This window comes from Parasteatoda tepidariorum, chromosome 4 (assembly GCF_043381705.1).
Source record: "Parasteatoda tepidariorum isolate YZ-2023 chromosome 4, CAS_Ptep_4.0, whole genome shotgun sequence".
Taxonomy (NCBI): domain Eukaryota; kingdom Metazoa; phylum Arthropoda; class Arachnida; order Araneae; family Theridiidae; genus Parasteatoda; species Parasteatoda tepidariorum.
This window is the reverse complement of record NC_092207.1, coordinates 101,596,608-101,618,462: the sequence shown is the minus strand read 5'-3', so window position 1 is coordinate 101,618,462 and position 21,855 is coordinate 101,596,608. Positions and strand designations below refer to the sequence as shown.

General features: G+C 32.9%; 1 protein-coding gene across 1 annotated transcript in view; it reads right to left on the bottom strand.

Annotated features, from left to right (window-relative positions):
• Positions 1 to 440: 440 nt before the first annotated feature.
• Positions 441 to 21,855, bottom strand: part of LOC107438832 (adenosine 5'-monophosphoramidase HINT3) — a 35,033-nt gene continuing 13,618 nt past the window's right edge. The window contains exons 2-5 of the mRNA XM_016051212.4: positions 7,533 to 7,650; positions 6,500 to 6,566; positions 5,383 to 5,509; positions 441 to 655 (exon numbers count right to left, since the gene is read on the bottom strand). Of these exons, the coding sequence (XP_015906698.2) occupies positions 602 to 655; positions 5,383 to 5,509; positions 6,500 to 6,566; positions 7,533 to 7,650 (366 nt within the window). The 3' untranslated portion in view covers positions 441 to 601. The remainder of the gene's footprint in view (positions 656 to 5,382; positions 5,510 to 6,499; positions 6,567 to 7,532; positions 7,651 to 21,855) is intronic.

Here is a 21,855-nt window from a genome sequence, read left to right as displayed (position 1 = left end):
GTTAAAATTATGATTAATAGTTCCTATTCTTACAACAACTGTCATAAATAGTAACATTTACAGCAACTATTAAAGCTGGATAATATTTTGTTTATTGAGGATCATGTCATATATAATTTTTTTGGGAGGGGGCAATGAAACTACCTCATCAAAAAGATAGTTAGACAAACCTTTTACCGGAACATCTTCTAAATACTCCTAAATCTTCTAAAGTACAACATAAACAGTTTAAATTTTTTATTTACAACTAAACATAAAAACCACAACGAAAAAAGTAGTTAACAGAACGATAACGTTGCCTTGTTTGAGTAAAAAAAATTTTTAAAAAAATATCTTTTAACCAAACTAAAAAATAATTTGTAATGCTTAAAAGCAACATCAGGTGTTAGGGTTAGTGTAAAGATTGACAAAGAATATGAACTCAGTTCTACGCATTTAAATATTCTTTTGTTAAAAATTTTATCAAACAAACAAGTAAGACAAAACAAATATCAATAATCATTTTAAATATATATATATATACAAAGAGCATTAGTACACATTTTCCTTCACTTGAGCATTAAAAATGCCGAACACTCAACATTTCATGATCCAAAATTCTTCACAATGTTGACACTAAACTCCTTGTATTCAGTTTTGAAATCACTTGATTAGTCTGGAAAGAGATAACAAAAAAAACAAAAAAAAAAACAATTTAACCATGTGTAGATTTCCCTTGAACCATAATGCATTTGCTGCAGCTTTAATAAGTTGTTAAATTGAACAAAGTGTGTATTTTTTTCAGTTTAAACATAGCATCCAATAATCAAGTTTAAGAAGTATGATAAAATGGCTTAACTTAATGACTCACCAAGTTTGATAAAAGGTACTCCTTAATGACCACCCTGAATCGTACTAGTAAATCATGCACTATTTTAGTGTGCGGGAGAAAACTATGACCCATTATTAACAATACCCATAATAAGTGATGAGGTCTAAAACCAGTTTATTTAAGGATAATACTTAAAGAAGGTGAGAGCATTTCTGTCCCTAGTGAGACAAATAATCTGTTTATTTAAATCATTTTGCTCTTATTAATCTCAGTAATGATCAGTTAAAACTTGAAAACGTTTTTCTTTCTTAATTTGAAACTACAAACATTTATTTCATTTTTTTACAAGAATTCTAAAAATAAATATTAAGAGCGGACATAGTAGAATATCGTGTAAAGAATTTGACAAGCTTAATAGGAACTGAATCATTTTATAATGCTTCATAAATTTGATGACACAATGCATTGGTTCAACTTGAACAAATGCTACGGTTTACTTCAACACCTTATTAAATGGTTCAAGATACATCGATAGTATGGTTCCACTTTGAACAGAGACACTCTTTTAGTTAAGTTCAGTCTTTACTCACTCTTTAAGTTGCAGTACAATACGGTGTAAGGGGGACCTCTCAGAATAATTCTTTTGAAACACACATTGAATGGAAGAGTCCATTTTTTCGCTTGCATATCAAGCAATTCAAATGAATTGTTTAAAAACCTCGAAACTTTATCAGGTAAATAATTTCAAACGTTTGCATATTTTAATAGATTCTGCTGTTATCTTATAAAGATGTACTGAATATAATTGCATACAAAAGATAGTAGGTTGGGAAAATAAAAAAAATTCTGGTGCAATTTCACTGAGTAATTTTATGTTAAATTTTTTTTATTTTTATGGATAACTCAATGAACCTATAAAAAGGTAAAAGACATCACCCAAAATAATTTTTGTCCTAATGATCAGATTTTTCCCTAACTTAATGGTACAGAGAGCTGACGTCAACTATGTAAATTAATTAGAGCTAACTCATAACTAAAATACGGAATCAGACGAAGAAAAAAAAATTATTTTCTCCGAATAAACATTATCTCTTTATTAAAGAATACGGGTTTTTGACTAAAAAAAATATGGGAGTTAACGCCGCTATCGAGAAAATAAAGTCTGAATAGTTAGGTACAACATACATTTGCAGGTTTGTCTGCTTAATTAAGGCTTATAAACCTTTGTTAAGTAGAAGGACAGATAGCACAATACAGAGAAGAACATCACAAAGAATATATTCGAACTCTCCACCTCCACGCCTAATAGAGCTCGGCCAGGGAGGCCCCACTCAATAGTTTAGTCAGAAGAGCAGTCTTAAATTTAGATCTTTAATTATCTTTTTTTCGTATTTCGTCTCATCTTGGTATATATATACACCGAAGAGCCACTACATCATGACCACCCTCCATTTATAACAATGAGCTCACCCAGGTTTTCATGGTTTCTCGCCCAGGAACAATGTTTTCATGGGGCACATTAGGACCCATAATCCTCATAGAACAATCCCTGACGTCTGTAAGCTACTTGAACATAGTTGCAGACCAGGTTCACCCATTCATGGCAACAGTTTTTCCTGCGGGGGATGGTGTTTACCAACAGGATAATGCACCATGTCATAAGGGTCGAATCGTCATGGATTGGTTAGAGGAACATTCTAGTGACTTTCAAGTCATGTCTTGGCCCCTAAATTCACCTGATCTTAATCCAATAGAGCATTTGTGGTCCTACTTGGAAAACCAAATTCGTGCTGCCACGCTACTCCTTCGGAATATGAGGGAATTGCAGGACCAGTTGGTGAGCGCTTCGTACCAGTAACCTCAGACTACCTATTAGTACCTTGTGGAATCAATGCCACGGCGGGTGCTCACAGTTTTGAGGGCTAAAGGCGGTCCTACATGTTATTAGCAGGGTGGTCATTGGCTTTTCGGTGTATATATATAGAATATAGAAGATATATAGAATATAGAAGATATATAGAATATATATATACATATATGTAAGGTTTGCAGTCATGGACGTGTGAGCAGAACAAACAGGCACAGGATTTTTAAAGAGAGCGAACAAATGTATTTTATTTAAGAGAAACATTGAAATATGAAAAAAAAATTGTATAAATATGACAATCGAAGGTGACGTCTTGAGGGGGCAATTTCAATGTTTCTCTTGTTTCAATTCCTTTCGGATTCACTGCTGCTTTGCGCGTTTTTCCATGGGAAGCATTATTATTTTAAGTTTTTAAAATTGTGAATTATTTTCGTAATTTATTTTATTTCATCATTTCGAGATGTAAGACGAAAGAAAATGAGCCACAATTTCATCGTGCTTCAGCCTAAATGTTAGGGAAAATCTTGCAAAAAAAATCAGTAAAATGTCGCGATTTAGGGAAAGAGGGAAATTTTAATAATTACAATTGGTTTATTAAACAAGCATATTATGCAAAAACTAATAAATATTCTTGCCATAACCAGGAACATTACAGACAATATGTCATAAACCTAATAATAACTTCGTAAAAATACTGGCAGCAAATACAAACATGAGCAGTCAGGGCTCTAGGCAAACCATTGCTGCAGCATAAAAACACACTCTGGCCCCACCCCTGATCAACAAACATTTGGCAGGCAGTCAGTCAACACAAGCTGTTGTCCGTGAGGCTTAAAAAAGAAAAAAAGAAAGCCCTCAAGCTCGATCTGCACAAACAAGAGTAACTGTCGATAAACGCACACACAATAATACACTAATCTATATTATGATCATTTTACCCAAGGTACAAGAGCTTAACAACAGATGGGTCTTTAGCAGACCAACTAGCGTCCATAGTGGTAAAAATATTGGCCAAATATAACCTAACTGATATCCCTATGTCTCTCAAAACTCCCAAAATCTCTATGACTAACACTGATACATAGTCTCAAAACAAAACACATATATCCCACAATCAACCACGGACTGGCTCACAATGGCAGCCAACGTGGTTGATCACCACACACGCCTCACCACTGACCCTGCTCCTAGACACTGGGGGCAAGCAGTGTGCCAGGAGCTTTTCAGCTACCCGTGATGGCTATTCATGTAAATTTAAAGGAAAAAAAAGGTGGGGGATGAGTCAGCCAACTTAATTACTAATTTCTACTAAGCTACCACCATTTATGACTTTGGTAAGTTTTATAGTTCACATTCCGCCGAAACACTGCCTCAACTACCACTCATAATAAAAATAGGTAAAACACACAACACAACATAAACAAAACATACATCCCCCACAATCAACCACGGACTGGCTCACAATAGCAGCCAACAAGAATGATCACCACACACGCCTCACCACTGACCCTGCTCCCAGTCCCTGGGGACAGTGAGTCCGAAGCTTTTCAGCTACCCGTGATGGCCATTTATGTTAAATGTAAAAAATAAAAAAAATTTTAAAAAAACTGTGACGTGACTAGCTATTTTATATTGTACTGTTATTGTCGATGTCCATCCATTGAGTCTGTAATGTAACGTTGCTAGTCAATCAATGTAAAATTAGTAAATAACATCTGATGTGATAGTTTTAACAGTAGGCTATTCAAGATCTAGGTATCGGCTCAAATTTGACACACAAAGTTTCTCCCAATCATCTTTAATCCGGATAAACACCAACTGCAGCACTCTGTGACTATCTCAAGGTGCAAACTGATCAATATGGACCTAATTAGGTTAAATAACTAAAGCACCAACATAGGGTACGCAATCAATTAGCGATAACATAAGTTTCTAATCTTGTACTAAGGCAGTAAGTCAAAATTGATAAGTTTGTTTCTCATGATACTAATTTTTCAAATTCAATAGTTTACAGGCGATGAACAACACCATGACGGAACAACTAAAAGATATTGGTAAACACCAAATCCAATTATGACAAATGATTTCTATTTACTGCCATAATCAACTAATACTCCCCTTGTAGCAGGTCCACAGGTGCGGTACAACAATAATTCTGATAAATTGTCGCTACAAGGCCGGGATAGCCTGGTCGGTGGGGTGCCGGGCCCATGTCTAAGAATTCGTGGGTTCGGTCCCCGCCGGTCGAAGACTCCCTGTGTAGTAAATGGTGACTGATGCACGTTAAATATGTCGAGTCTCAAAGTCCTCCATGCTCCCATAACAAATCAATACATCTGGGGATACTGATCCAGGAATTCCCTTGTCTTCTGGATTGGTTCAAAATTACAAGGCTACGGCAATTGAACATTAGTAGTCGTAAACCCAAAAATTGGGTCAGCTGTTCAACGGCGGTCATAAAATAAAAATAAAATTGGTTTATTAAATAGGTCGCGCGATTCCCACAATGAGCAAAGGGAAAGATGTCTTACTTTTAATGAATGCATACTTAAGCCAAAAATAGATTTAAGGACACGATGTGAATTTAAAAGTGTGAGAAAGTGTTTCGATTAGAATAATAAAATAAAAGGATTTACAGAAAAGGAATAACATCAATTGAAGCTTTTAATGTTATATATGAGCATACATGTATAGTACGACTTACTGTTCGGAACCACCTGGTGCCTGGTTTGAAAAGGATATGTGACCTAGAGGACAATTCACATTCTGGCGATATCACGTGTAGGTGAAGATGAGGCACAGATATGAAAGGGGGCCAATGATATCCAAGTCTATAATAAAATGCATCCATTGCAGTATTTTTTTTATTAGAAATTCTATGAGTATTTTAGTTTTTTTTTATGGTGTGAGTTAATATCTGCACTATTCTTAATGAAAAGGTACGAAACGACGTAAAAACGTTACAGTTGAATATTTGTATATTCCGCTATGGGAGAACGTAGCGAGACATCTCGGGATGCGATTGGAGACTCTGACTGCGATCGGAGCCTGCGCGGGTGCGCGCATGCGCTGGAGAGAGCAGAGGCTCTTATCATAATTGGCGTCCAAATGATGCGGCAGCCCGTATAAGGACAGGATGGCGTTCGCGTAGCAAAATTCNTCGGGATGCGATTGGAGACTCTGACTGCGATCGGAGCCTGCGCGGGTGCGCGCATGCGCTGGAGAGAGCAGAGGCTCTTATCATAATTGGCGTCCAAATGATGCGGCAGCCCGTATGAGGACAGGATGGCGTTCGCGTTGCAAAATTCGACGATTGAGGAGAAGCGAGGTGTTATCCGATTTCCTCGAGAACAGAAAAACCATTAACTCCCATGTGAGACACTTTGACGCCTACGCAGGTCCATCAAGAACAAAAGACCGGGGCTGCTCACGGAGGGTGTGGTTCGGCCCCGATAACGCGCGTCCACCTGTCTCCAGAGTCACACACATGGAACTGGCCAAGTTCAAGTGGGAGACGTTGGACCATCCGCCCTACAGTCCGGACATGTTGCCCTGCGATTTCCATGTGTTTGGTCCACTGAAAAAACACCTGAAAGGGAAGCTCTTCAACTCGGACAACGTACTCATGGACGCTGTGAAGGACTGGGTCTCGTCACGGCCACAGGAATTCTGGGATCAAGGAATCCTGCTGCTTGTTCATCAGTGGGATCGTTGTGCCCAGGCCTATGGTGTATATTTTGAATAAAGTCTACATTTGTATGCACCGTGTCGTTTCGTACCTTTTCATTTGATCACCCCTTGTATAGATAAATATGTAATACCTGCTGGAATTTAGATCTCCTCCAAGTTGGCTCAAAACTTCTTTTCCGATGTATTCCATTTGCTCCACTGGAATAATAATAATAAATTACTTTCACGTGAAACAAAATATTTTCCGACACTTTCTTTATAGTATCTACCCTTTTTGTTTGAGTAAATAAAAAAGAGAAACTGCTTAATTAATTTATTTATTTTTATTTCATTGATATAAATTTTAAATGATTAATTATTAGTTTTTTTTAAACAATAATGTATTAATAATAAAATATTACAATAACAATGATTAAAGTAAAATTAATAAGTCAGAATCTCTATTATTAATACTGAGAGTATTAATTTTCGGTAGAGTTGGAATATTTAATAGTGTGAATGTTTACACAATTTTGGGTCAATTCAAGTGGCAGATTTTAACCATGTTAAAAATTAGCGTGGTTAAAACCAGCAATCACATGTTTGTTGTATTCTTTTTGAGACATACAGTATGAATAATTAAGCCAACCTATACACCTGCCAAGCATATCATTTTTGACAATGAAAAACAAAATTTTTTGAAGGTATTAATTGTATGATCAGAAAAAGTTTAAAATGATGATTCCGGTCTCACGGTTGCGGTTACAGTTACAGAACCTCGAAGATTTCAAACGACACTTTTTCTTATGTGGCAAACGACTTTCAATTATTTCTCATCGAAACGTTATTTTAAAAATTCTTCAGATAAATAAGAACCGAACTTTTAGGAGGATAGCTGATGACGTTAAGTTCTGTCACTATAAAAGCAACCGCGAGTTCTGCATGTGTATATTACCTTTATTATACAAAATTTCATTCTGTTCTTTTGTTTTACTTTCTTGTTACATACCTTGTTTTACCAGAATCAACTGAAAATACAGCTGTGATAGTTTTGTTATATTTTCTTATACTTTTTTGAAGATCTTTGCTATTAGTATGAAATTTAGATAAGTATTGTATATATTGCACGAAATTGAATATTTTGACATAAATATCGTAATAGCAATACAGTAGAACATTTCTTACACATGGGTATGTGATGAGGTTTTAATCCAACAGCGTCTTTAATGTGATTTTTTGGGACAACGAGATAGTGATGGGATGCTGCTGGTTTGATACTGCGAAAGGCCACATAATTATTGTCCTGAAAAAGAGATAAATACTATGTGTTAATAAATAAAATATAATGAAAGGAAAAAAAAACGTTTATTCATGTTACAATAATTATGCATCCAATAGTGAAATCGGAATAATAAATAAATGCATATTAATTACCTGAATTTTATGAGAGACAATCTGCACATTTTTATGGTTGTAATAACAAAGTTAAATGTTATTTCACACAGATCAATTGCATAGTCCCACTATTAGATTGGAAGTGAGAAAGTTTCAAAGACGATACAATATTACATTGTATTTGATGCATTTTCCTTTGTTTTCATACTGCAGTTTTTTGCATTATTTTTCATGAATAAGACATAACTATTTATAAATATATACGCATACAATATTCAAAAATGTTAGATAATGAACCGTAGATTTCAATCAATGTTTGTGACGGCACTACATAATCGCACAAGAAATTACAAATTATGGACAGTAGATTTCCAAAAATAAATAAACATTCCCAGAAGTTCCTAACATTTCGATAGTGGATCCTGTTTGATATTAATGAATAAAAGAGCATACGTAAAAAATCCTCCGAATACAGATAGAATATAATTCCTGGTAAAATATATCATTCCCCATGCAGACATGGCGAAAATTTCTTTCTCGGCCATCGCTTTAATGATAGATAAACTTCGAGATTTTTGCTTTGTTTGGTGCAGTTCTTTATCATATAAATCTTCTAACATCATTTTTATATTCTTCATCTTTATGTATATAACTGAAGCCACATAAGCCAGTATGAAAATGGCAAAAGCAGGAATTATCATCATCAACAAAGTTTCTGTCAAGAATGCCGGTAACCAGACTTCTTTTACCATCACCAAAGCTTGGAGACTATTAAACATAAGAAGAAGTTGAATGGCAACAATCAGAAAGGCGGGAACTTGCAAAATATCATCCAAACTGTAAGCAATGTCTATCAAAGTAGAGTACTCGAACACAAAATCAATGATTACATTATCTTTGAAGAAAGTGAGTAGTTTGTTTTCATAAAGTCCCTGGAGAAAACTAAAATGATTATAAAGCGCACATATGAGTAAAGTCATAAAGCAGGGTAATGACAAAAATTCAAATTCATAAATAAATGTCATCAGAAATTGATATATTTTGTTCCATATGTTATCAATTGTTCCGTAATCGTATGAATAGTCGGTTGAATTTGGATTGAATTTTTGACCAAGAATTAACAATATAAACAAGTTGAATTTAACAGTTAAAAAAACTAACAGTATTATGTTTAAAAGGAAGTTCCGATTGTATGTCTGATGAAGATTAATGTTCGAAAACTGGTGCATCTGAGTTAATAACTTTTTAATACGAAATCGGCGCTTATAAACAGTTACCCACAATGCATTTGATAGAATGCAGACAATCAAAAGAGGAAAGAACGTCCGTATTTCCATAGCGCTAGCTAATACTGCCAATTCATATAAAAAATAGCAGAGAAGCATAAGAAAAAATAAGATAAACAAAATTTTGAAATAGGATTTAGTTGAGCCTTTAAATTCGGGTTTTCTGACGGAATTGGGAACTGATATGCCAAGAATCGTTAAAATATTCCACAAATATCCATAACCAGATTCCATTGCGCTTGGCTTAAACATAATTTTTCTAAATGGTTATATCCTATTTTTTAAGTTTCAACAATTTTTTATGCAATATTTTCATCACATTAACTTATAAAAGCAGTGCAAACATCTGTGGAGCTGAGCATGTTTGCTGGCAAAGCATTTAATAATTATTGCCTGAGATAAACAATATTCTTTAAAAAATAAATGAAAAAAATACAACAACTAATAATGAGCTCTTACAGTTTAAGAAAAAAATAAATAAAAGCAAAAATGCACATTCATATTCTTGTTCGAATAGTAAGATTTTAGTTAAGATAAAGAATAAAGTTTAAACGATTTAATGTAAGACGAAAATTTCAAAACTTAGACAAAGGTGAAGTTTTAAAGATTTTGCTAAAATAAGATTTCATTACTTAGTCAAGGATTAAACTCCAATCTTCAGTCAAAGATAAAATTTCAATATTAAATTTTTTAAAAGACTTAATTAAAGATGAAAATTTTAAAATATAGTCAAAGATAAAGTTTTCAAGATTTAGTCAAATATGATAAAAGCTTGTCAGATTTATCCTGGGCGAACTCCCCTGTTTCTTAGATTACTCTGAATTCACGTTCATAATTTTGTCTTCACCAATCGTATGCTTTAAACTTATTAATTGATAGATAATTAACAAATTTATTATTCATTATTTTATTTTTCATGCATCCTTATCTTTCACTTTACATATAGTTTTCCTCCTTGCTGTAGGTCTACAGAATATTTATCTTCTATGTTTGAGTCCCACAGTTCAACTACTTTTCGGAAATGCAAATAAGCTTAATAAACATTGGAATCTGTGGGAAATACTTTGAAATTAGTCACAGTCAAATTTCTTATGAAACAGGAAATTATGCCACAATGAAAGCCACTAATAATTTTCAAATTAGTTATGAAATTATTCATAAGTTATTCAAGGTTCGCAAGCGTGCTGTAATATCTTATATTCGTATTAAGTGTCATATGAAAACAGTAAAATTTATATTTGTTCAGCAGTATTTGTGTTTGCTATACAGTATTTTGATGAACACTCACCAGCATTTCTAGAACATCTTCACTAAAGCCATTTAAAATATTTTCTTTCACAGAAAATCGATTTCATTTCAGAACTCGATATTTCAAATAAGTCTTTTTTTTCTCTCTCTCTCTCATTTAAATAGGTTTGAAAGGAAGTTTGTAGATTTCAATTTATTAGATTTGAAGATAGAGATAAATTGTGAACGCAACTCATTTTACCTAGAATTTTTCCGTTGAATTAAAAGGTTTAAAATGAACAACAAAGAACTTTTTTTAATGTTCAAGAAATACATCCAACAAACAGTTTAAAAAAATTTCATTAAAAAGAACCATGTTCAATTTTAATCCATAATTTCTATTCAGTTTGTTTCTATGGACAACTTGTTGCTAAGTTACGGCAGTTGTTTCCCCATTTTATTATCATGGCTATTTTAATAATATTTGCTCGCTGTAATTATGTAATTGATTCCATGCTAAGTTTCAATTCGTCAAGCTATTTCTATTCGATACATATAATAGACAATAGATATGATAGACAACATTATATATAATTCTTTGTCTTTGATTCTATACAAAATACTAAAAACACGGTGTTTTGGGTTCTCAATACTTCCAATAGTAAATTAAAAAAAAAAAACATTAACATTGATATTTTGTAATGAAAAGCAAGCTGTTACAAATCTGTCGATAAGTTAAATTTGTTATTATTTGTGTTCTTTTTGATTGATAATTCGTAAGTATCCATTTTTTACAGCTCTCATGTGTGCCAATTTTAATTGAAAAAAACAATTACAATCTATTTTGTTTCTTTTAAAGAAAAGTTGCTGAATAATTTAATTAATTGGAAATTGTAATCTACTCTCAGATACTTTTATAGTCATTCTCCTTATTTTTAAATAAAATACATTATGAAATAAAAGGAAATTATCTTTAATGTACCGCCACCTAGTGGAACTTGACCGTTCAACATTGTCCACATTTTTCTGTACTTCCACGTTGACCTCTGTATATCCATGAATCAAAAGCACATTTCATTATTTAAAAGATCAATTCAGAGGTATAAATGATCGTTTTGCAGATTTTTTGATTCTGGTCTTCTCCTTTAACAGCTTATTTTTCGTACAGTAACAAAAATAAATAATGAAATAATTATGATCCCTTTCTTAATCTTAACCGTTTCATTGACTATTATTGATTCAAACTAATCACTCATTGCAACTGAACTTCACCTTTACTCTTTTAGCTGTTCCACATTGTATTCACGAATTAATTACTTCTTCCCAAGTCAAAATTTTCGATGGTTTTCCATCGATGGACCAACATAATCTTGATGATAACCATCAATAATTCCATCATAAACTATTCAATTTTTGATAGTAACCAACGTAAGTAACCATCACCTCAATTCAGACTGACTTTTTTATGATGGGCCAACAACTGATTTATGATGGTTTGTTCGTATTGAACCATCAGCAATTTCCATCATAGTTTCTAAGAAACCAAATGTTGGAATGATCATGAACCAATTTCGGTCTGATTTTTTAAGGGCCAACGTAAAAAAAAAACAAACAAATTGTTTGAATGGTATATTCCAGATGAACCATGGAGATGCGTTGTTGTATCATTATGGACCATCACGAATTTCCATCATTGTATCTAATAAATCAAATGCTGGTACGATCATGAAGAACCATCATCCCAATGAAGGAATTTGGACCGATTTATGATGGTTCAACATAAAAAAAATAATAATAATTGTTTTGATTTTATATTCATGAGAACCAACAAGAATTCCCATCATGGAAATGTATAGTGTGGGAACCATTATGGACCATCAAGGATTGTGGGTCCATGAGAATTAAACTTCGCTTGATAGTTAACCATCATAGTATTAAAGTAGCATTCAGTTTTCATCAAGTAATGATGGAAGTTTGATGGCGTAACAAACACCATGAACGCATAATGGAAAATGTTGGATAATGGTGACTGTCACAGTGTTGTGTGACGATTTTTTTATGTCAGTAATTTAAATTTAATTTAATCTTTCATAGTTGATAGTATTTGTACTTTTCCTATTTTATTTCTCTTCATTTTTTTTACCCATTTTTTTTCTGTGAAGAGAATTGGAAATGTTTCTTTTACTTTTACGTTAGCAACGCATTTTTTGTGTCTTTCTCTTTTTTTCACCTTTTACAATTCAAGGTCGCCTGACCCCACTGTCCTTCAAGGACGACATTCTTTTCCCTCACATTCTAATTTACGTCACCACTTAACTTCTTTTCCCATCACTTTCACGTAACCTTCAATTTTGCACGTGGTGATTCTTCCAGCCGGATTTTCTAGATTTTCCTAGAATTTTTGGGGTGTTCACTCCTTTTTTGGGAACTTCTTCCCTTTGGCACCTTATTTGGTATATGTGGGAGTACTATTTGCACCCAAGTACACTTCTCCCGGGGATTGCGGTGCGGCTGACCACCCTGGTCAGCGAGCCATGCCAAACCACCCCAAAGCTACATTTTTTTTTGCCATTTTTTTGCTTTCTCTTTTATCACTTTCATTTTAGATCATTTTTGAGTTTGGCCAATTCCTTCCCAAAATTGTTTAACTACATCCCTCCTCACTCAGGGTATTTGTTTGTCCCCTGTAAAAATATAATAAATACAATGTGTTTCGAGAATCTGTCTCACTGTTTTTTTTTACGGTGTAGTCATTCCACGACGAAGACTCAGAGATGTTTTTTTCATGATTGTCTATCGAGGTGAGTGACTCTCTTCCATCCTTATTTGTATTTGTTTGACTAGAGGGTAGTTACAACTTATTTATTGTGGTGTATAATCTTATAGATGTTATTCAGTCGTCCTTTAACTTCATCTTGACCACGAGCCCTTGCTGTTGGGTTAATTCACGTGGCACTTTAGCAATGTTTCCCTCCACTATTTTCGATCATTTTTGGCCTTTCTTTCCATCAATTAATGATGATCCAAAGTTATTATCAAATTTCATTATTTAATTAATCTCTTTTATTTTTCTTTGATTGTCTTAAACTTTATCGACTGAATACCTCTATCAAATTTTATAACCCAATTCTCTGTATATAATATATTTTAATCACAACATCCCTTTCTTCTCAATTTAATTTATAATTAATTTAACATCGGTACATAAGTTATTGTAAATTATTTACTTTGGTACAGTGACCATCAAATGATGTTGGACCATCATGAATTGCATTGAAATCAACATAAACCATCAAAATATTTTGATGGGACCATCCTAAATTTTGACTTGGGTAGGCAACACTTTGACTACCCATAGATAATTTCGTGTAAAAAAAGTACTTTTTAATAAAGTAATTATTTGTTTATTATTTTTAACAATGGTCGGTAATTTTTTGAATTCACGCATTTTTACATAATTTTAAATGCAAATGAATGACAAGCTTTTCTGAGCAAAATGACAAATTTTTTTGTGCAAATATTAATCGAATAGTTTCTGATTGATAAATTTTTTAAAAAAAAGTCTCTGCTTTTTAGGTGTTTATTTCTCAAAAACTACTTTGAAAGTTGTCATTTAAAATGACGTCATTTGAAATTGTGTTAAAATGTATGTACTGACATTACTGATAAAAAAATTAATAGATAAAAATAATTATTTATATAGGCAAATTAATAATAGTTTAGAAATATTTTGGATAAACAAATTTTATAGTTGTATTGAAAAGTTTTCCGATTCACTTAAAAATTTCCCGGTCTATAACGAAATACGCAAAATAATGAAACTAACATTAAGCAGGGATCTTAAACTTTCTATTGATCTCACTAATGGTCTAAACTGAATGGATCCTATTTTCCAAATTGCGACTATCTCTTTTGAGGGCCATGAATCAAAATAAATGTTTATTCAGAGAAAAAAAAGTTTATTGTACCTGATTTCCAAACTTAAAATATCGCCTGCGCTAATTAATTATCATGTTTTAAAGTTAGGTGGTGAGACGACCCTCAAACCATTAAAATTGAGTCCCTAATACGAGATCATTTATAACAAAAGTTATTAAAGGTGTTTTTCTTTCTCTCTTTTCGCACTTAAGCGTACTGCTATATTTTTATATTAAGAAATAATGAGTGCAAAAAGGGTTCAACATATAAAGAAAGAATTTCAAGAAAATTGTTTGACATATGTAAATGACGTGATAACATTTTATATTCACAATTCAATGTTAATAGCAATAAATTGTGTATGTAATAGCTGAAAGATTTCAAACTGCCAGATTTTTATTTTAATTCCAGCTTTTTATTCAAAATTTCAAAAAACTACCAAATACTAATTGAATACAATTTCTTATAAATTTTCAAATAATTCTAAATATGATAATAAAACATATTATCTTTCGCAACTCTTAAGTTAATAGCAACAATCTGTAATACCTCACAGTTTTTTTCTGTAATACCTCACAGATTACATATTGCTATTTTTTTTTTATTCAAAATTTGAAAGCATTACCCAAGAATGAACTAGTATAATTTTATGCAAACTATTTTTCAACTCCATACAAAAAACTATTTTATTATTCTCACTTCAATGTTAATAGCAACAATTTCACATTCTATAATAGCTTTCGTAATTAAATTACAAAAAAATAAAAATATTCTTTTTATTTATGCAATAACTTAAACAATCCATAGTACTGTCTTTTTATTTAATGAAATAAAGAGTAAAATTTGAAAAAAAGAAATCATCAAAAACTGAGAGAACATAATTCGTGTTAAATTGTTTTATAACTCTAAATTTCATAAAAATATAATGCTTTTCACAATTCCATGTTAAAAGCAGACCAGAAAATTTAAATATTCTAGCCATCAGTGACCGGTTGGCTCTAATAACTTAGTAACCTAATTACTTGCGGTGACCAATATTGATATTTTATACCCACTTTTCGCTTTATATACATCTGCTTGGAATAAATTATATTTTTTTATGAGAAAAACTTAAAGTAGAAATATTCTACGACTATAAAAAAAAATAATTTAACAATAAAAATCATATAAATATGTAACAAAATTAAGTTAAACATACTAACTTGACTTCACCAAGCAAGAAAATTCATTAAGCAATAAAAAAATTTCAAAAAAAGAAAAGAAAAAAAAAAGATGGGGAAAAGAGAATAGTTGTTTATTTAATTTAAGTCGGCACTTTTTTTTTTGTTGACTCGCCTCGTGGTGAGTGGTTGCTTTCAGGTCTAGCATATGTAGTCACTCAAAGATCAAAGATTACGGACTACTGCTTTTTTGCTTTGATGAAAAGAATAGCAAAATTTCAAATTTTTTTTCGCAATTAGCTTATATCTATTATCTTTTTATATTAATGAAAAGAAGAGCAAAAGTAAAAAATGCCCCAAAGATTGAGAGAACATAATTTCTTGTGAATTGTTTCACACCACCTGCAGACATTGCAACAACTTCTTTCTCGGCCATCGCCTTAATTATAATCAATTTGCGTGTTATTTTGCTGGATTGTTGCAATTTAGTGTCATATAAATCTTCCAAATTCCTTTGAATTTTTTTAAAGGTTATAGGTACTGAAGATGCTGTTAAAGAGACCAAAACCAGAAAACACACAGAAAAACTTAACAATGTCACATTTTCGAATATGGCACTTTCTGTTAATTCTTCTTTCCCTAAAAGTAGTAGGGCTGAAAGTGAATTGAACATTAACAGTAGCTGGATGGTTACGACTAAAAATGAAGGAGCTTGGAGAATATCATCCAACAAATAAGCGATATCGACCAAGGTCGAATAATCTTGTATAAATTCAATGCCTATTTTATTATGTGCAGATTTGACCAATCGTTTCAAATACTGGTCCAGTATTAAATTCAAGCGATAATAAAGTGCGCTTAAAAGAATTGTTATAATACCTGGAAAGGTTAAAAGTTCAAAGAAATAACCAGTGGCGATTATAAAACGTATTAAGTTGAACCAAAATGAATAACCCGCATCATAATACATAAGCCAAATGGCATCTGACTCATGTGGGAATAAAATCATTATGAGCGGTAAGGCTATATAAATTAGCACTTGCGTAACGAAAAATGTTATTAAGACGGTATTCATGAAAAAATTTTGATTCAAAGTGACGTGTAAAGTTTTGAATGAGTAGTAGGTCAGCTTTTCCAAATATTTCTTGAGTTGATAACGTCGTTGATACATGCTGAACCATAACATGTTTGAAAGTTGGCTTACAATCAATAACGGGAATAAAGCTCTGAATTCTAAATCTCCTTTCAGCAGGGCAGTGATTGAAGCAGGGGTTATGTAGAAAATATCGATGAGAAAGAGAAATATTGATGGCGATGTAACAAAAGTTCTGCAAGCATTGGAAAATCCAATATTCTTTTTGGAATCTTTTATTCGAATTCCCAGCAGAGCCATTAGTCTCCAAAAGTAGCCATAACCATAGTCCTTATTTATTGCCTGGGTCATAAATACCTCACTTGACATTTTCAATAAAAGGAAAGGATTTATATCAAAGAAGAAACTTTTCGGTTGCATATTTTATCTTCATTTGTTGCTCAGAAGATTCTATCAGAAGTTTCTATAATCAGTTGTTGTCACCGAACTGAAATTTGCTGATCAAACAAAAAATTCTAATCATTTCACACTCAACTGAAATGAAATCTAAATTTTTTAGTTTAATCAAATAATAAAAAACGCAATAATCATTATTTAACCATTTAATTATTAAAACGCCGAAGGTGAAATCTGATGGAGAAATGCTGCTATGGTACAGAAGATTTTTGTACTTGATCGACAGTTGAAGAATTGGAAATGTGCTGTTGCTTGCTCCTTATTAATCTTGTTAGATTGACTTTTTTTCCGAATGAGTTAAAATACTGATGGCAAGTTAGAAATTGTTTCAAGGAGAAAAATTCACAGTTCCGAATTAAGAAACACTTCATGCTTTTCCACAATACATTCATTTATTTATTTTCTTTTTTCAAAATAAAGGCATTCCCACACACGATAATTTCCTTTATATTTAAACAACATTCACAATACTTTCTAATTTTTATCGTCAGATACAAAAAAAAAGTAATAACAATAATTAGTCTTTTGCACGAAATGTAAGAAAATTTCAAAGAATATGTTTTTTTTTTTAATGTTTGCTTATAGATCAAATATTTCGCTACGAGAAAAACATTAAATATTTAATATATATATATATAATTTGGAGAATCATTTTCAATTTCGAAAATCGAACCATACGTCTTATGTTCAAACATTTTTATTAAAACTGATGAAGATACATCATTCAGATCTAGGTTTAGAATTTAAAAGATCAATATCTACAAGTCATATTAACTCATAATAAAGCATCTGTACGTTACTATATGAAGTTATTTGTTGTTTATTTTGTCGCTAAGATACCATTCTATCTTCTAGTATGTTTAAAAATTGAAATTTTCGACAAATAAATGTTTCAAAACTAAAGGTAATCTAGCGTGAAGATAAGAATAATTAAAACATTTTCCTTCAATCGATATACCAATACTTAACAAATAAGAAAAGGTTGCTACTACTTAATGTCCGCACTATTTAACTGACTCGGTTATTTTAAAAGTCAATTTACCACTTGCCTTTAAATTGTTTCATTATTTGTTTAAAATTATCGATAGCATCCAAGAATGTATGAGAGTACAATAAAAAGGTTTGAAAAAGTAAAAAAAAAGAGGTACAACTTTGAAAGAATTCTGTTTTTTTTTTTTTTTTTAAATGAAAACAATAAAATATGTGAAACCTATTAAATTTCTGTGAAGCTTTGGTAAATTAAGTTTTTATAAACATTAAAACAAATTACCAATTAAAATTTAAAGAATAAATTTAATTTAAACATAATTAAGAAATTTCAAATAAAAATACAAAAAAAAATTAAGATTATTGGGTAGACATTCATCACCAACCAGTACACGAGGTAAACTGATGTGTAGCGCTGGTTGCTGGAAGAAAAATTGTTTCTGAACATGAGTCACTGTAAGTTGAAGTGCAAGTGTTTTTTTTTGTATCCCCAAGTAAAGGTGAAATTATAGGAGCCGGAACATNGTCATAACAGGTAAAAATTCACCCTGCTCATGGTGGAACTTGAGGCGTTGAAACTGCTGAGTATGTTCTTTCCTCTAGTGTGGGATCTGATGTTGTTGATTCTGTGTTTGAGACGGTTAGTGCTTATGGTGGCTTCCTTCCCATTTTTCTTAATCGTGAAATGTTTTTCAGTTCTATGGAGAACTTCAAAAGGTTCATCATAAGGTGATGACAGTGCAGGTTTCAAGGCATCGATTCTTACGAACACATGGGAGCACGTTTCTGAAGTTGGATATACGAAGCATGATGATTTTGAATGGCAGGACACAGGTGTAGGTTTTAGATTTCTGAAGGTTTCCCTAAGTTTCGAAAGATAAGTTGAAGGATCACTTGGAGCATCGGAGGGCGGCTCAAAGAACACTCTAGGTAAAACGACAGTTTGTCCATAGACCATCTCAACACAAGATGCATTGAGATCCTCCTTGAAGCAAGTTCGCAGTCCTAGTAAAACTACTGGTAAAGATTCAGTCCATTTAGTGTTGTGGCACCGAAGAGCTTGCTTCCGAGTACGGTGGAACCGTTCAACCATACCGTTTGATACCGATGTGCATACCGATGATCGATGTGCAACCGACCGATGTGCGGATTCGTTGTATCCCAAACATAGACTTCAGGCAGGAGAAGAGATGGGATTGGAATTGTCGGTCTTGGTCTGTAGTCAAGATAGCAGGAACTCCAAAGCGAGATACCCAATGAGCGATGAAGGCCTTGGATACTGTTTCCGCTGAGACGTCACTGAGAGGGATGGCCTCCGGCTACCTAGTGTAGCGATCAACGCACGTCAGCAAATAGTTAAAACCATCAGAGGGTGGAAGGGGTCCAACCAAATCGATATGCACGTGCTGAAATCTCTCAGAAAGTAGGTTGAAAGGCTGTAATGGACTTACAGTGTGTCTTTGGACTTTATTTCGTTGGCAAGCCAGGTAGGAGCGAGTCCATTCTGTTACGTCTTTCAACATTGACGGCCAGATGGATCGATCTTGCACTAGGCGCTTGGTAGCGCGTTTTCCAGGGTGTGGCAAGTTGTGCAATTAGCAGAATACTTCATGGCGAAGTCTCTTGGGTACATAAGGTCGTACTTTTTCCTTATTGACACGTCAGAAGATTTCGAGATTATTTCCCATTTTAAAAGGTTTTAAATCTATTGATAAGTTATTGGAAGAGATTAAAATTTTAAGTTCCTCATCTGTCTTTTGATAATCAGCAATTTTAAGAAAGTCAACTGGTGGAAGGTTTATTGAGTTTAATCGTGAGAGAGTGCCGGCTACTACATTATCACTTCCAGAAACATGTCGAATTTCAGTACTGAATTGGGTTATAAAATCTAATTGTCGAAGCTGGCGTGGTGAGTATGAATCTGAGTTTTTTTTTAAATGCATAAATTAAGCGACGATGGTCAGTAAAAATTATGAAATTTTGAGCTTAAAGATTATGACGGCAGTGTTTAATAGCTGCATAAATGGCAAGTAATTCGCGATCATAGGTACTGTATTTTTTTTTCAGTTAGTGAAAGCTTACGGGAAAATAAACCGAGGGGATTTGGTCCATTAGAAGTATCAGTATTTAAAACAGCGCCAATAGAGGTATTGGAGGCACCTACCATTAAAGAAAGCTGCTGATTTGGTGTTTGGTAACTAAGGATAGCAAAATTAGCTAATTCTTGTTTGCATCTTTCAAATGCCGAAATTGCTGCGTCTGTTCACTGGATTAAACGTTTGTCTGTTTTCTTCGAATCTTTCAAATATTTAGTTAGAGGAGCTTGTGTGTCTGAGGCATTTTTTATAAAACGGAGATAAAAATTTGTCATAGCTAAAAAACGTTTAAGTTGGGCAACAGTATAAGGTTTAGGGAAATCAACTATGGCTTGTACTTTTTCAGGTAACGGTTGAACACCATCTGAAGAAATCAGACAAGCAAGAAATTTAATGGATGATTTTCCTAAGACGCACTTTGATGGATTAAGTTTAAGGCCGTACTGAGAAAAACGGGTAAATATTTCTTGAAGTTGTTGGATGTGTTCTTCTTCATTAGCTGAAGCTACAAACACATCATCGAAGTATGGTATGCAGAAGTCTAAGCCTGTTAAAACTTGGTGCATAAATCTTTGGAAAGTATGACCAGAGTTTTTTTAAACCGAAAGGCATGTAAACGTATTCGAACAGTCCGAATGGACTGCTGTTTTGGGAATATCTGGAGGGGGAATTTGATGATACGCCCTCGTGAGATCGACAGTTGAAAAAATGGTTTTACCGTAAAATAATTGAGTGCAGTCCTGAATATGTGGGACTGGGTATCTGTCAGGAACTGTTATGGAATTAAGCTTTCGATAATCTCCGCAATGGTGCCAATTAGCATTCGATTTTTTAACTACATGTAATGGGCTGGCCCAAGGGCTTTTTGACGGTCTTATAATCCCTTGAGATAAAAGAAAATCGAATTCTTCTTTGGTCGCTTTCATAATTTCAGGCGATAAGCGCCATGATTTTGAAAATACAGGCGGTCCTGTAGTTTCTAAAAAATGGTAAACGGTTGACGGAATAGGCGTAGGATTTGCATGCGATGGGTTCGTCAATTCCGGAAAGTGTGACAATACCTTATGAAATTTTGAGTCTCCTAAATGAATAGTTAAACTACTTGGAAAATTAATATTAGTGATCTTTCCACGCGAAGTAAGTTTAGTTAGATTATTAATTAATCGGCAGTGGCGTAGAGAGGGGTGGGCAAGGGGGGCATCATGTTTCGGGGGCTACTCAGAGAGGGGTGCCAAATGGTCCGCAAAACGAAAAATTGCTGGATAATTTTTTTTTAATTATAATTGATTTCTGGAAAATATATTTTAAATTAGTGCCAGTGTAATATAATAAATGTTAATTCATAAATATTATTCATAATATTTAATTCATATTATATTAAATTCATATTAAATATATTTCAATATTTAATTCACGTCCTTGTCATCGCGCTCTGCTTAGAATAAAAATGAAATGTTATTAAATGTTGTATATAAGTTTAATGTCAGCATAAATTATATTGTTTACTTCACTATGTTATTACCTTTCAAGTTCAAGGCGTTCTTGGTAAGTAATAAATCAAATAAGATTACTTACTACATCATTTCGACGATTCTATTATTAAGTGAATAGAGTATGAAAAAATTTGTTAACAGAAAAATTTGTTGCTCTCATATTTGTCACCACAGATTCAAAATGAATTCATTCATCTTCTGGCATCTGCAGTTCGAAATCAACTAATAAACGATATCAAAAGAAATAAATATTATGGACTTTTGTTTGATTCAACTCCTGATATCTCTCATCGAGAACAAATGTCCCAAGTCGCTAGGTATGTAGATGCTGATTTTATCAATAAAAAAGTTTCCATCAAAGAATCTTTTTTGAGTTTTATTGAAATACATGCTAAAG